General features: G+C 35.0%; 1 protein-coding gene across 2 annotated transcripts in view; it reads left to right on the top strand.

The window, feature by feature from the left end:
* The window catches only part of GRIK2 (glutamate ionotropic receptor kainate type subunit 2), a 409,634-nt gene that overhangs the window by 125,954 nt on the left and 267,929 nt on the right, over positions 1–15,751 (top strand). For both annotated transcript variants that reach the window (XM_040599269.1, XM_040599270.1), the window contains exons 2-3: positions 2,448–2,615; positions 6,687–6,944. In XM_040599269.1, coding sequence (XP_040455203.1) covers positions 2,448–2,615; positions 6,687–6,944 — 426 coding nt within the window. The remainder of the gene's footprint in view (positions 1–2,447; positions 2,616–6,686; positions 6,945–15,751) is intronic.

Genomic DNA, 15,751 nt, shown 5'->3' with positions numbered 1-15,751 from the left:
CACAGATATGAGTGGTCAAAATAAATTTTTATTATTATTTTATCTTATACTGAGAGTAGGGGCTGTATCTTTGACATGGAATTCTTGATCTCAAGAATTTAGAAATGAGCAGAATGAAAAATACAGGAATAAAGAAGGAAGATTGTACTGAGCTTCGGACACACTGAAATTAAAGAAGTCTTGCAGTGTAAAAATTTCAAGGAGAAGAAAGAGACATTGTAATGCTATTTATCTTTATGAATCCATTGTAACTTAGGATATAATATTTTTTTAATAACTGTGTGATACTGGTTTATTCAAATACATTTGAATAACTGCTTTCCAGATGCCTTAGGAAAACCTATAAAATCTATCTTAATTTTCATAATGTGCATGAAAACTTTTGATTTTCCTTGTCTCTCAGTATCTATACTTGCCATTTATTCACTAATTCTTAGCTTTCTGCAGCAATTTTTTAATATTTCCCCAAATCAAAATACGATCCTCCTATATGTCACAGCTTGATAATGTTTAGATGCTGTAAGCCTTAAGCAGCACAAAATCTTGTCTATCAGACTGTGTTTTCCCAAACGAAGCACCTCATTAATTTCAAAAGCAGTAGGTTGCTTTTCATGTTAATATTGCATTATTGTGCAAATAAATGTAATTTTTTTTCAGTTTTAAAGGTGTACTGGGCTTATATTTACCTGAATCTTATCCTACCTTTTTGCTTTAGCTTCTGAACTATTGTTAATATTGGTTACTGATTAGATAAACATTCAATACCTAATCAATTTGAATAATTTCCCTAGATATCTACATTTTTCATAAGCATCTGCCTCTCCCATCAGTGCCTCATTCTCAGTTTTAAATTACTAACGTCACATCTCATCTCAGTTAGTGCCTGTGCTTTTAAATTAAAGTTATTTGAGCATCTGCCCCTAGGGTTCTCACCAGGAATTTAGGGGCTCATCTGCAGGAAAAAAGTTACCACCTCCATCCTGTAGTGAGGAACAGGTTGGGAGAGGCAGGAGGTCTGCAAAACTGAAAAGCCTTTTCATATTTAATAGTAACAGAAAGGGAGAGTTGATAACTAAATAACATTCTTTTTGCTTTAGAAATGGTTTATCTACTTGACTGCTCAACAAAACTGTTTATAGACTGTAGTTTGTGAAGTTCAGTCTGACTCAGCTCCGGCACATTCAGATTTGGAGAGCTTCTTGCTGAGAAGGTAGCAGAGTGCTGAGTAAATTTCTTTAGACAATACAAACCCAGGTAGCAATGTTACTTTGGAAATGAATAAGCACAAGCTAGAAGAAAGGAAATGAAAAGCATTGCTTGCACAGATATGATATCTGGCTTGTAATTAGCGATCCTCAGAAGATGGCCATTGGCTGTCCATTAGTATTGATGGATGCTGTTAGCATGAGGACCAAGAGACCATATGGATGCCGACTGTTTTTCTGATGCACTCCATGTCACCATAGTAAGGACATATCTTCATATAATTTTTATTGACACCGTATCTTTGGCCTTTCCAGTCCCAAGAATAAATGGTGTTACTCCAAAGTATGTATAAATTTACATTTCATGGGCAGTGATATCTCATTAATGAGAAAAGAACAGCTGAAACACAGTACTGTTTCAGAAATATATTTATTTGAGACTGAGGCTGGCTCAAAAGTGTTCTAGAAATTGCCTACCATTTGAGGCATGTCCTGCTCTGGCAGTATGTTTTGTTTGGGGATGCTTTTGTTGCATGATAGAGCTTATGCAGAGTGTAGTTGCTTAGATTCCTGTATTTGCTGAGATTGAGGTTAGCATGTACCTGTGGCTTAGTGCAAAAAAGCAAAATTTGAATCGTTTGGTCAATGTATTTATCAGTTCAGGCACAGTCATGCTAGAATATGTATACATGTTCATTTTTGGAGGCAGTTTGACACATCTCAGCTCCTTTATCATGTTGCATTTCCAGTGAGCTCTTGAGTTGATTATAGCTGTATCACAAGTCTAGAACAGTAGAAAACAGGAATCCAGAAATCTCCTTCCCCTTTGCCACACACACATAGGTGATGGTTGGTCTTAAAGGGGTAAATGCAATCGTTTTAGGTTTAACTGTGTAAGAGAATAATTACATATTCTTCATCCCTCTCCTATTTTGCTTTTAATAGTGTGGTTAGTTTATAATGCCACACTCTTTTTATTCACAATAGTAAAATGAATGTTGTATTGAAAAAAAGCAAACAGGTTTTCTTTAAGGTAAGTTTGATTTGTCGCTGGGTTATTTATGGTTTGACCCACACCTCACCAAAATCATGAGGTAATTTCATGAGTTGCACTGTATCAGGTTTATTAAGTTAAAAATTTCAGCCTGATGAATCTTTTCTTAAAGCGATGATTAAACATGTTCTTATATGCCAATTTAGCTTACTAGTGGTTTGGTTTTTTTCTTCTTTCTCCCATACCAGGAGGCATTTTTGAGTGTGTGGAATCTGGTCCAATGGGAGCAGAAGAGCTAGCCTTCAGATTTGCTGTGAACACAATCAACAGAAACAGAACTCTTCTGCCAAACACCACATTAACTTATGACACCCAAAAGATAAATCTCTATGACAGTTTTGAGGCATCAAAAAAAGGTAACCTTTAGCATATTTAATTTTTTTTTTGAGCAACTAAGAGTCACTTGATTTACCTACCTGAAAAAAATGTCTGTCCAATAAAGCCATATGCAGTGAGATGGTACAATGAAAGAACTGCTTTAAAGTAAAGACTACCCCTTGAAGGCTGTATTCTTTTGTCACCTTTTAAAAAATATTTATATTGTCAATGTCTTATTATATTTATTAATTATAATATTATAATTATAACTATATAATATAAATATGATAATGTAATTACAATAATTATATTGTCACCTTTGTTCCCACAGCCCCTGTCTAAAAGCTATTTCTTTAAATATTTTAAATCTGAAATAATTTTTTCTGAGTTTTGTGACTACAGTTTTTTGAGACCAGCCCCTTTGGAGTAAGGAAACACAGTCTCCAGACCTTGTTCTGGAAAACATCAAGTGCCCCCAGATTCTAGTAAGCCTGGAGGAAGGCTCCAATTCAGTTTTAAGCATTCAGTCCCTTTAAGTACTTCTTCACAAATGCCTGTAACATATGAATGGCTGATATGTGTGAGGTGTGGCTTCAAAGGGGAACAAGTAGTTGTAATTTTGATCATTTTATGTCAACACAGCATAAAAATAAGCCTAAATATTAAGTCTGTGCTTAAGAATATTGTGATCAGCCAAATGTCTAGGCCTGAGTTCAGCATTTTTTCCCTTACTATAAATGATCTATTTAAAGAAAATTAAAAGCTAAAGATAATTCTGAACACTTTTTCTAAATTTTCAAATCATTGATTCTCACAAAAACTGAAGTTTTCAGATTGCTTTACATTCAAGTCTATGACAATAGATGCAAGTTGTACTGCATCATTGCCATATCCTAGAAAGTACAAGCCCCAACAAGTTCAATATGTATTTATAGGAGAAAATACAAAGCCTGGTGTTAGAACTCAGTAGGAATGAATTTTGCAGTTATATGTCCTTTAAAAACATTTTTTATAAACTGAAGAACCAATTTCATATGAATGTTAGCCTTAACAATAAATAAGAAGGGTGAAAGAATCCAAGATCAACCTACATTTCTTATGGCAGGTTTCTAGCCTAAATTTGCAAAGTGATCTGGTCCCAACATGCCACTCCCAAATGTTGAACACTGAAAACTTTATACAATAAGGGATTTTTGGTGTTATGGTGGGCTAAGTTGAATTAAGACATTTGATGCCACATTAGAAATGCTACACATGGAAAAGGTGCTGTGTCAGGATGAATGTACATAAAGAACATCTTTAAAGTAGAATATAATGCAGATTTTAAAAGTCAGTTTAGAAATTATGAGAATTTTTCTTTTTTGCTGTAACATATAGAGTTAATCTTGCTAACCTGTTTTACCTGTTTATTTGCTAAATAGACAAATATAATATCAACTGTTGTTGTTAGATATGAAAATAGATGGTGTCCATATTCGTACAGAAACACACACAGCTTGGTTATTGTAAGATGCTTTGATTTATGAAGAATATTGTGGCCTAAATATTTATGCCTAACTACATGGTTTCTTTGCAAAGGAGAGTGTGTGGAAGTAGAAATATGCAAACAACACTTTTAACAAAGTATTTTTGAATTGTTATTCAGGTGTTTTGGATGATGGATTAATGCAGGTTCAGAGAGAAACTACTTTTCCCTTTCCGTCTCTGCCAACAGTGAATAAATGGGCTGATCCCTAATTCTGGCCTCTTCTTCCTATTGTCTTCCTCATCTTCCAAATTCAACTGCTTCCTGACTCCAGCACACATAGTCCTGTGAAATTTAATGAGACAGTTTCTTTTCATTCCCAAGGGAGGATGTAGAGAACAGAGAAATTTGTTCCACAATCTTTAATTCTTTAAGCCTTTCATGAGACAATACAACTACTTTTAGTCCTTACTTGGGGTTTGCTTGAAGGTGCAGGCTAGCCCTAATATTATGTTGTTAATTCTTGATGGACTATAATAGCTGAAGTTAGGATGGCAACATGCCATTGATTGGATATATTGAATAGATTGTATATATTCATTGTTCCTAGTTGCATCTTGGATGAGAATGCAACTCTTTATGTGTAGCTCGTCAGGCTGTATCAAAATCTGTGTAATCTTCCAGTGCTAATAGCTTTTTGCTTCATCAGTTCACAATACAGCCAACTACATTTGTGCTGACAGGTGCTTTAGTTCAGAATCAAAGGCTAAAGGTTAACACAAAATGGTTCATTTTATTATGATGGCTCCACAGCAGAGTTTTAACAATGAGGTTTAAGCATTTGACTCATTTTGTGGTTCATGATTATGTCTATTAGTGAGCAGGCAGGCACTGCATCAAAAATAGCCTGTTTAGACCTCTTGTTAACACATACTTTTGAAGTTGAATATAGATGAAATATTAATGGATTTTTAAAGGTACTACATGAAAGAGCAACCTGAAGGCAAGACGATATTTCCAAGATACTGTTTCAGTGAAAAATAATGTAAATGGAAACAAAATATTCTTCAATACACTAGAAAAATTGGTATGCATCTGATAGATCCACTGCCATATTAAATCATGTGTGAAAGCATTGCATTATTCAAATCTCAGAAACAGGGGAAAAAAAGCCCATTGAAAAGCCATCTGGTAGCTATTGCTGTTGTTAGTGATCCCATTTACTGACATTTGCATAAAGCTTGTTGATTACTCTTAGGAAGGGCAATATTAGCATAAATGTTTTTTTTATCAAGCTAGTCATTTAGGCCCTGATCTGATGCTCAGAAATGCAATGGAGATCCTGCATGTATATGAGAAGTTCATTTAAACCACCGGTGTTCTGCAGTAATAAAAAGGTGTGCCAGCACAGTTTCTGGAATGCACTTGAAAGACAGCAATATTTTCATCATGTTGAAAAGGATGTGCACAATAAAACAATTAATTTTGACTTGCTGAGAAAAGTGATGCAACAAGATGTGTTTCTAGTGCTTGTTTCCTCAGATGTCAGGAACATTGATGGTGGAGTAAAAATATTAATTAATCAAACCTCATACAAATAATCACATCTAGATTGGATTAGGGAGATACTTTTCATACTTCTCTTTACCAAATCGGTTGTGTTCTTAGAAGAGAGAATCTGTTGATTTTCAGAACAGCATACTCACAAAGGTTATGTCTATGGCAGTGACCTAAACAGGAGCAGGGCATGGGCTGAAACACCAGTCTGCAGCATTGAGTAATTTTCCTGCCTTCTTTTTGGCATGTCTCAGCTAATATCCTACAAGGTAATACTGGAGCATACTGTGGGAGACCAGAGGCTGCTAATACACAGCATAGATAGGGCCACTCTGTATTGGAAAGAGGAGACTTCAGCTGCTTGAATGCAGCAGTATCACGTCAGTGACTCTCAGGGCCAATTTTATCTACTAATATAGGTGTAGCAAAAATATTTCCAGTGTTTAAAAAGGAACACAGATTTTTTAAATTTTTTTTTAATTATTTTTTTAACAGAGAGCAATTTAAGTTTCTTTTAAGGAAAATGTCGACCTTTAAAATTTTCTAGTCAACATGCCTGCTTTTCAGATTCAATGAAATTCAAATGTCCATTTCAATGGAATTAATCATTTGCCTGCTACTTAACTGGAATGTACTTAACACATAAAAATTCTGAGTAATTAAGATCTCAGTAGAAATAATGTTGATTGATTGAGGAAGAAATTAACACTTAAACAGCCTAGGTTAGAATACTGTCCCTTATGGCCCTTTTCCAAATGTAAGATGCAGCTAAGCATAAATCTCTTCTCTTGTTACTGCTTTTTAAAAGATACACAATTGCTGGCCTTTGTCACTTCCACTGACAGAAGTGTTTATTAAACATAGCTGAGCTCTGTTTTGATGTTAAGTGTTGCTATTAATCAGCTCATAGTGAAAGCTTAGAAATGTATTCTGAAGTTGAAATCTGTGTGTTACACAAGAAGGGAGCTCTGTCAGCAATACAGTTATATTTCATGGAGTGCCTTTTGTTTAATGTGAATTGTGCAATACCTTCTGGCACACTGCCTTCTTTCCTCTCATCATTGACAGACTTCTATCTCCTCTTCAGCCTGCGATCAGCTGTCCCTTGGGGTGGCTGCCATCTTCGGACCATCCCATAGCTCTTCAGCTAATGCTGTGCAATCCATCTGCAACGCTTTGGGTGTTCCACATATCCAGACCCGCTGGAAACATCAGGTGTCAGACAACAAGGACTCCTTCTATGTCAGCCTCTATCCAGATTTCTCTTCACTCAGCCGTGCCATTCTTGACCTTGTGCAGTTCTTCAAGTGGAAAACAGTTACTGTTGTTTATGATGACAGCACTGGTAAGGCTAAATCATTAGATTATGTATAGATGTATTCACATGTACAAAGAGAGGGAGGAGGGGTGTCACTAAGCATATTTATTAATTTAAGAAATCTTAACTAAATTACAATAATTTCTATTAGCAAGGTAGTATATAACAAATAATATGGACTTAGCATAAGTATTCTCGTAAGTATGCTTCAGTTGCTGAATTTTGTGTTTGAGCTCACAGCTGTCAATAAATCAGTCATATTTACCCACATTTTCTGCAGTGTCTTAACAGTTGCTAACAGCTTTATCTTTTGCTTTCACTTAAAACTTAAGTTCTGAAGAAAAATATAGTAACTTGAAAGGTGTACTAGTGTGCCTGGTGAAATAGAAGACCTAAATTCTAGTGCTGTTTCTGGCATTAATTAAGTTAGAAAACAGATGCCATATTATTTGGAATTTCAGTATCTATTTTTTCAGAGAATCACAGAAGGAGCCCTGTTTTTAGCTGCTAGGAACTGAACCCAAAGGAAGTTTGGAGGCTTGTTTTGCAGATGGTTTACATGAGTTAAGAATGAACTCCCGACTTTCCAGCAGAAATATACCAGTTTGCTACCTTTATCTTACTCACCCTAAAGTTTGTTTTGCCCTTCTGTTTTGCCTTGACAGTAAAATCTTTGAAAAATGCTTTAAAAAATTAAGTTTGATTTGAGGTCTATCTAGTGGCAGTCAGAAATAAGACCTTGGTAAGAGGAAAATCTGACTGTAACGGAAGATACAAGGAAGGTACTTAGCCAAATGAGATATATTTAATTTTCTTGGAAATGTTCCTAACTTATTCCATGCTGGTTGAACTGTCATTGGCAAGAAAAGAGCGTGGTGAGCCTCAAACCCTTCTCATGGTTCAGTGAACTGGAAGACAGTTGATATCCTTGTTACATAATGCTACTATCCTTCTAAATCTGAAATAAAAAAATAAGATCAAGAAACAATATGTTATGTGTGAGGCTACCCGCAGCGAAAACTCACTCTGCTAGATAAACAGCAGTTACAGCAGAACAGAATGCCTGCTTAGTATTTAAGTTCAAGTAAGATGTGTGTATAGCTATCAAAAGGTGAAAAGGGAACAGACATGGCAGTGCATAAAGTTATAACTGATTTTTTTTCACGCTTTTTAAAAAATAACCAAGACAGTGAAGTTTAGAGGCTGCCTCCCTAAAAATTTGTTGGCTGATGTCACCAAAAGCCTCAGGTAATCAAAATTCTGATTTCAAGTTTGGCCCTACAGACATAAGGCAAGAAATAGCTAGCTTGTTTATTAATGTGTTTTGATATTTTTCTTGTATTATTGTTCTCAAATAGGACAGGAAGTAAAAAAAACCTCACATTTTGACTAAATGATGATTGAAAAAGTAATCTGTGTTCAGTGAAACACTTAAAGACTTAGGCTTACTTAAACTGGAAATATTTCACTTTGATTTAAATTGCTTAGAGACTATTTTTACAGTAAAAGAGTTACCTTTTAAAACAGGTCTTTTAGTTAGAAAAGTCATATGTTTTAACATTTTGAAACTGTTTTGCTCAATATTTGCAAGTAATTTTCTCTCCTCCTACAAAAAAACAACCCCAAAATGAACATTTAATGTTTAATGAGCTCTCTAAACTCAATGTTTTCTAAAATATATATGTTGTTAACAGTCAAGCTAGTCCTGATTTCATAAAGTAGGTTTTGAAGTCAGGATGTAAGTAGAAAGAGGAATGAAGATGAAAAAGAAGTTTTTGTTGTGTTTGTTGTGATTTAAGAGAAAAAAAGAACATAAGGAAGAAAAGAACGGTTTATTTAAAAAGCATAAAGATTCATTTCAGGAAATGTTCACTTTATGTTTCCTTCTGGAGTGGCTCGACCCTTCACATTATGATACTGGTTGTTCCTGGTCATAAACAGTCATCCCAGCTACAGCAGATACAGAAAAAAAAAATCAGTTTTAAAAAGGTAATCCTCTCTCTTTTTGTGACCTTTGCTGTAAATAAATTTAAACTCTACTTTTTTTTTAAGACTGTCAGTTTCTCTTTGTTAGTAGCATCTCCTATGGGCATTTCAAAGACTTCAAAAGCAGGACACTGCTGGGAAGTCCACAGCATTGCTTGCCTTTGAAATACATACGAGAACAACTCTTAGCTATGAGAAACTAAATCTTAAAGAAGTAGAGTTTAAATCTTGTTAGAGCTTAACTGCAAACTGGTGTTTTTTGAGTCAAGGGGCAGGCAAAGATGAACCTTTTGGAAGGAAGTAGTTATTTCACTTGAGGAAGAAACTATGTCCTGCCATAAGATAAGATAAATATTCAGTTGTGAATGTAGGGCTGAAGTTGAATATGACAGTTTCAGGTAATATTTGGAAACTGTGTTGTAAGACTCCTTGTGCCATTTAAGACTTAATTTCAAATCCATTAAAATGAAGGCAACAAAGCCAAACCCATTTATATCTGTTTCTTCCATTTGGCCAGTGATTCCTTAATGTAACTTGGATATCATTCTTCTTTCCCCCTTCTTCGTTTCTTCTTTAATCACCCAAGTTTTATTCTTCTTTATTAAAAAGTTGTTTAGGATGGTAATGCATACCTTATTTTATGATAATTTTAGTGTTGTGAATTCCCTTTATCTGAATGAACAATTCCCAAAAGTACACCCTGTCAAGACAATCATATGGTGGTACAGCAGTTACAGTGATAATTCTTTTAAATTGCTAAAGTTAATATTTTTTGGGGGACAAATTTACTTTATGTATTTCTGTTATTATTTTATAAGCATGCATATAAAGGGAGATTTACTTTTATTATAGACAGGAGGAAATGGTAGAAAACATGCATAAACTATATGTGGATTCTTCTGAAGATAAATTATAGGGGTTGCCCACATGCCAAAATCCTGGAATACTGTAGGTCCACTCTGAGGGAATTTTTTTTTTTTTAATTTATTTTAAAAAATGTCTTTATATCTTAATTTTTAAGGCCGAGTTTTATGAAGTCGCTAAGGAATTCTTAAAGCTTTACTTCTCTAATAAAGGAAAGATACCCCACATGCTTCAAAGCATTCTCATAACAGCTGTGTCCATATTCTTCATTCCTTCAGTACAGGTTATGTCTTCTTGAGTAAACACAAATGGGAAAAGCTCTGTGGTTATCTGACACTCTCCAGTCAGTAAAAGCCCATGTTAACTCTAGTGTAATTCCCAGGAATGCACTGGAGACTGATATTTCAAGTGTACACTTTGGCTGCCTCTTGACAGCACCATGTCCAATTGTGTTCAATCCCCCAGTTATGTGACCCTGATAGCAGAGCATTTTCCTGATAGTATACGAGACAGTCAACAGAAGTATAGATGCAGCCTTCCATAGTGATTTTGTGTGCATTTCAATCCTTAGTGTGTAGCTTCCTTCAAAACATCCATATGATATGTGCAAAATAGCCACCAGCTGTATTTGATCTGGATCCAATTTGATCTGAGATTGTGTGGTATGAAGGTGATACGGAGAAAGTCAGTCCATGTTTACAGCTCAGTTTGAAATAAGTAAGAATTCTGGAATCCCAGGCTCCCTTTCCAATAATGAACATCTGCATGTCTAGAAGACTACCACAAAGAACAGCCATTACTGGGTTGTATCCCTCAGTGGCGTATTCTCCCTGTATTGTATGGGGAGGGATAGCTGTACAACTTGCTACTGATATGAGATAAGACATAAAGAAGTTGCTTTTCATGCACTATGGGTAGCAACTAGACCATGTTCCCAACTTTCCCCAGCTTTATGATATTGAAATGGCTAAATCAGAGAAGATTAACCTATGGAGTATGGCTATGGCTCCTCACCTTAAGTCTGGACCTCAGAATACTGGGTTGTTCTGTGCTAATCAGATCTGCCTCGGGTTCAGGAGCCTGTAATGAGGCGAGCAAGATAACTTGGCGCACGAGAAAATGAAAATTATGTCATGTGGAAATAGGGACAGAGATGCTTCTAAATGGATATGATCAATAACACAGGAGAGAGCAAAGATTGGGTTGAATACAGAATAAGAAACAGTCAAGACTCTACAAAAAGGATGAAACATGAATAAACTAGAAAGGTTAATTCTATCTTGTCTTGGTAAGAAGAGGTGCAGTTTGTTACAGTGAGGATAAGGTAATAGAAAAGTAATAGAAATAAAATGAATATAATAGAAATAAAAATGAGCATAGAATGGGCAAAGGTTTTAATATTATAATAAAGCCTTTTGCCCTGGTAGTATTTTATGGAGTAGGCATTGTGACAGTAGGTAGATGAGTCTGTTCTTTCAGGGAAGAAAAAAATGTGTAAGTCCTTCTGTGAATCTGTGTTTGAATACTCCTGCACCTGACTTTTTTTTGCATTAAATTATAGCTATATTCCACTTCCTTCTGTGATTTTCCCTTTATTTTAGCTTCTTTTAGCTTTTTTTTTTAAGGTCGTCCATCTGCTGTACAGACAAAAAACTGGAATGAGGCTCTAGAACACTTTTCTTGCTAGTCTGAATATAAGTATCGCTTCCTGTGATCATTCTAAATGGCAAAGTATACTCCTTTTAACTAGAATTTTCCATTAAAAAAACCCTAGCAGGATGTAATAAGACGTTGGTTAGCTTTGGTTTTTTTCTTTAAAGTAATTTATGGTCTCTTTGTTAATTAAATACCACTAAACTCTCCCTGGATACTAATTAAGTCCTTTCAGATTTACAGATTTGCTACAGTCGATTGTCTTTAAGAAAGAAAAGTGGAAAAATGGCAGTATGTTCATCAGCTGCATGTCCTAATGGTTTTAATTGGTCTCAAAACAGTAACTTAATTTCAAGTACGTATTCTAATCTCTGTGCTAAAGAAAACAGACTAGATAAATTCTAAATAAGTTTGTGAATCTCAATCTCAGAGAATTTGAAAACAAAGAATACATGAACAGTTAGATGTCAGGGCCTTTAAATTATAGTGGCACTTGTATTGCCAACTAGTGCTTTATGCAGATCAAGTTGATATAAACAGGGTTCTGAGGTTTTTTTCTTAATTAACATTTGTTTTGGTCTTGGGTGAATGAGTATAAACACCAAAAATCTGTCGTATCTATGAACAGAAGCCAAAGTAAAAGCTGGAAAAAACAACTTCAGAAATAAAAATGTTTTGTGTTGGTCTTCAGTATTGAACCCTGTGCTTTAATTTAAATGAAGGTAAAATAAAGATGCCATTTGCTCATATTTTTACTGTACTATACAGGTAGCATTGATTTTTAAATAAAGCTACAATTTTTTTCTTGGGACCAGTGTTAAAATTCACATTATCTTATTCCCACTGTATTTAAACATTGCTGTTAATGCTCACTTTGAGTATTGTTTACAGTTATGGTCTTCACAATTTTAAAAGAATGTTAAGGTACTTGAATGCGTCCAGTGTAGAGCAACAAAAGTGGTGAAAGGGCTGGAAGGCCTGATGCCTTATGAGGAGCAGCTGAAGACACTGAGTTTGTCTAGTTTGGAGAAAATGAGGCTGAAGAGTGACCTCAGGTCTCTCTACAGCTTCCTGAGGAGGGGATGTGGAAAGGGAGATGCTGGTCTCTTCTCCCTGGTATCCAGTGATAGCATGCATGGGAATGGTTCAAAGCTGCAGCAGGGGAGGTTCAGACTTGACATCAGGAAACATTTCGTTACTGAGAGGGTGGTCAAACACTGGAACAGGCTTCATAGAGAGGTAGTCAATGCCCCAGGCCTGTCAGTGTTTAAGAGGCATTTGAACAATGCCCTGAACGTGCTTTAACTCTTGGTCAGCCTTGAAGGGGTCAGGCAGTTTGACTGGATGACTGTTATAGGTCCATTCCAACTGAACTATTCTATTTTAGATTTCATGTATCTTATTTCCAGACATTTTATATCTTGTGGTTTATTGTGCGTGTGGTTTTTTTTTTTCTTCTTTTTTTTCCCTTATAATACTAATAAAGAAATATTCACCTTTGCAGTTAATATAACTTTACAGTAAGGGGAATTAAATATCTTGGGGGTAAAATAGATGTGGTGTGATTGGAAGTGGACAATATTACTAAAGGATTAAGGAAAAAAGCTTTTAAGTGATTCAAAGAAAAATCAACTAGGGAGAAAATTTCCATTTAAGGAGAATATACATAGTGCACTTTAAAGATGAGAAAAGGTGTTTAAGTGACTTTAGAGGATGGGCAACTGAGAAGGAGAATATTAAAGGAGATGGTCTGAAAAGGCCTGCTTGTCTGTTTTTTATAAATGAATTAAGCAACATCTCAATTTATGTGGAAAGCTGTTCTTTCTAAACACATCTGTATAACTAAGGTCTATTCTTAGAATGAGGAAGAAGGAATGAAATGAGCTGAGAATGTTGCATTTGAACATTTGACAGTTGATACAGTAACAGCACATTTCACCTGAGTTTAGATGCCAAGACTTCAATCTCTGTGATCTGTAATAGAAACTTACAAACTGACATGGCTGGCATGTAATACAATATATTTCAGGTTTGAAATTTTGATATAGAAGGGTAAAGTTTGTTCAAGAATAGGTGACAGGCAGAAGCAGGGAGATTTCTTAAAGATAATCTGGGTTGCTCAGTCCACAATACAGTAGGAGACATCTGCTGGGAGCAAGAGTGTAATTATTAAAAGAACGAAGGAATACTGTTACTGTGATTTGCATTGCTGTGGATCAAGATCTGAAACAAACCACTAAAACATGAACATTAAGTAGCAAGACTTCACTACTGTTTTTAGAATCATCTAACAAAACTAACCAAAGGCAAAGTTTTAATATCAACAAATATCTCAAACTAAGTGTTTACTGGGAAAAGGAGGATAAGACGACATAGTTCTTAGATTATTCTTAAGAAGATGTTATAATGTATATTGACTTTCTAAATACTGAAAATACTGCATAGCCATGTATGAGTTATTCTTTTGTTATTTCTGACTGAATCAATGCTTGGGAATGGAAAATAATGGTTTATTATTAGGGAAGTGCAAAATATATTGACTAGAATTCAAGAAAGTGAATGTCATTAAAACTGGAATTTCTGCAAAAAGAACTGGAGTCTAAAAAAAGAAGATTCAGATCAGTTGGTGTTTTCTTAGATAATACTGAAATGTATAAAACAAAATAACTATTGTCAAGGGACCTAAGTTTTTAAACCACTTAAGAGATTTTTTCAAAACTTTAAAATTAAGTATTCTTAAATCTGTTAATAATTACCTTTTGAGAACTCATGGTTGATAGGTGAAGTTCTAAAAGTCTAGTAAAGGTAGACAGATTTATCCCATCATAGACATTTTTCCAAATTTTCAAGGTTTCTTAGGTTCACTCAACATCTAAATCATCCACCTATATCTAATAACGACTTTCCTAACTTGAAACCTGCTTAAAATTGGGTAGAATGAAGTGAGTTTGTAGTATGAGCCTTGGGTGGGGTTTTTTTGTTTGTTTGTTTGGGGTTTTTTTTGTTTGTTTTTGTTAGACCAGTCAGCTGAATTTCTATTTCTGGAAAAGTGCTGGAAAAATTTCCTTGTAAACACTTAAAAGGTCTCAAAGTGTTGAGCAACTTTCAAGTTTGCTTTATCAAGAGCATACAATGTAAAGCTTCCTACTTTGATAAGTCAATGTACTTTGTGGGTAAGGAAAATGCAGTAGATGTGATAAATATTGAGTTAAGAAAGTCATACTGTTTAAGGTGACATTATTATATGCAAACTAGAGAAATAGGTTCCATATGCAACTGTTGTCAAATGGATGCAAGAAAGAGCAATAAGGTGCAAATAGATTGGTTATTGCTTACTGCAAAACTGAAAAGATATACTTAAAAAGTTCATTTTCTGGTATATGAAGAGTATACAAATTACATACGCAGGTGATAAGCTCAGATCTTACAATACTCTAGAAAATACAATTTGTGTTAAAGTATTTGAGTAGTTACCCACTGAACTTAAGACATGGTCATTGTGGGTAAGCCAACAATGGCATTACAAGAAAGAAAGCATAACGTTTTACTCAGATGTACGACCTGGAATTTCTTGTGTAAGGACTTCCCAGGTAATTCCAATTTAATCTGCAGAAGAAAAGTGTCACACCATATTACATTGCTTTTACAGCAGATCTCAAGAGAGATGATGGTTCTTCAGTCTGGAGGCTTGGGAAGACTAAGACCTGGCAGAAGAGACTAAGAGAGTGTTGGTTTTCTCTAGGAAAAGTGGAAAAAAAGGTCCTGCAAAAAGGAACAAGTAGACAATTCTCTATGTTAAATAGCATAGTTGGAGACACATTTAAAATTGTAGCAGAAATTATTAAGCTGGGACCATTTAGGTTAGAAGAAAATAACAGGTATCCTTGAAAGGTTGTGGAAATGCCATCTCATGATTGTGGGGTTGGTTTCGGTTTGTTTTTAATAGCAATGTTTTCATACTTCTTTTCTTAGACAGAACAGAAAAGACAGGTAATGGTGACCTTTTAAGGTCACTGTCAGGACTGTTCTCTACCACTGATGCTGACTAATGTCTCTATAGAATGTGCAGAAATACTAAACTACTATTATGTTGCTCCATTGATAGCAATTCCTCAAATTGGATTTATATTAGATGACAGTTAAATGAAGACTATACCTGTGTGTATTTTTGTATATTTATACTGTTTTGACTAGTGCAATTTTTAGTAGCATTTATTCTGGTTTTATGAAGTGGATGTGGAATTCACAGTACTGGTTGTTCTTGAAGGGCTAGGTGGGTATCACCTCTGCAAATATATGGACTTTTATATAAATCTTATCAAAGATACTAA

Source organism: Falco naumanni, chromosome 6, assembly GCF_017639655.2.
Source record: "Falco naumanni isolate bFalNau1 chromosome 6, bFalNau1.pat, whole genome shotgun sequence".
NCBI classification, from domain to species: domain Eukaryota; kingdom Metazoa; phylum Chordata; class Aves; order Falconiformes; family Falconidae; genus Falco; species Falco naumanni.
Note: the sequence above shows the minus strand (reverse complement) of the source record. Positions and strands in the feature narration are given on the sequence as shown.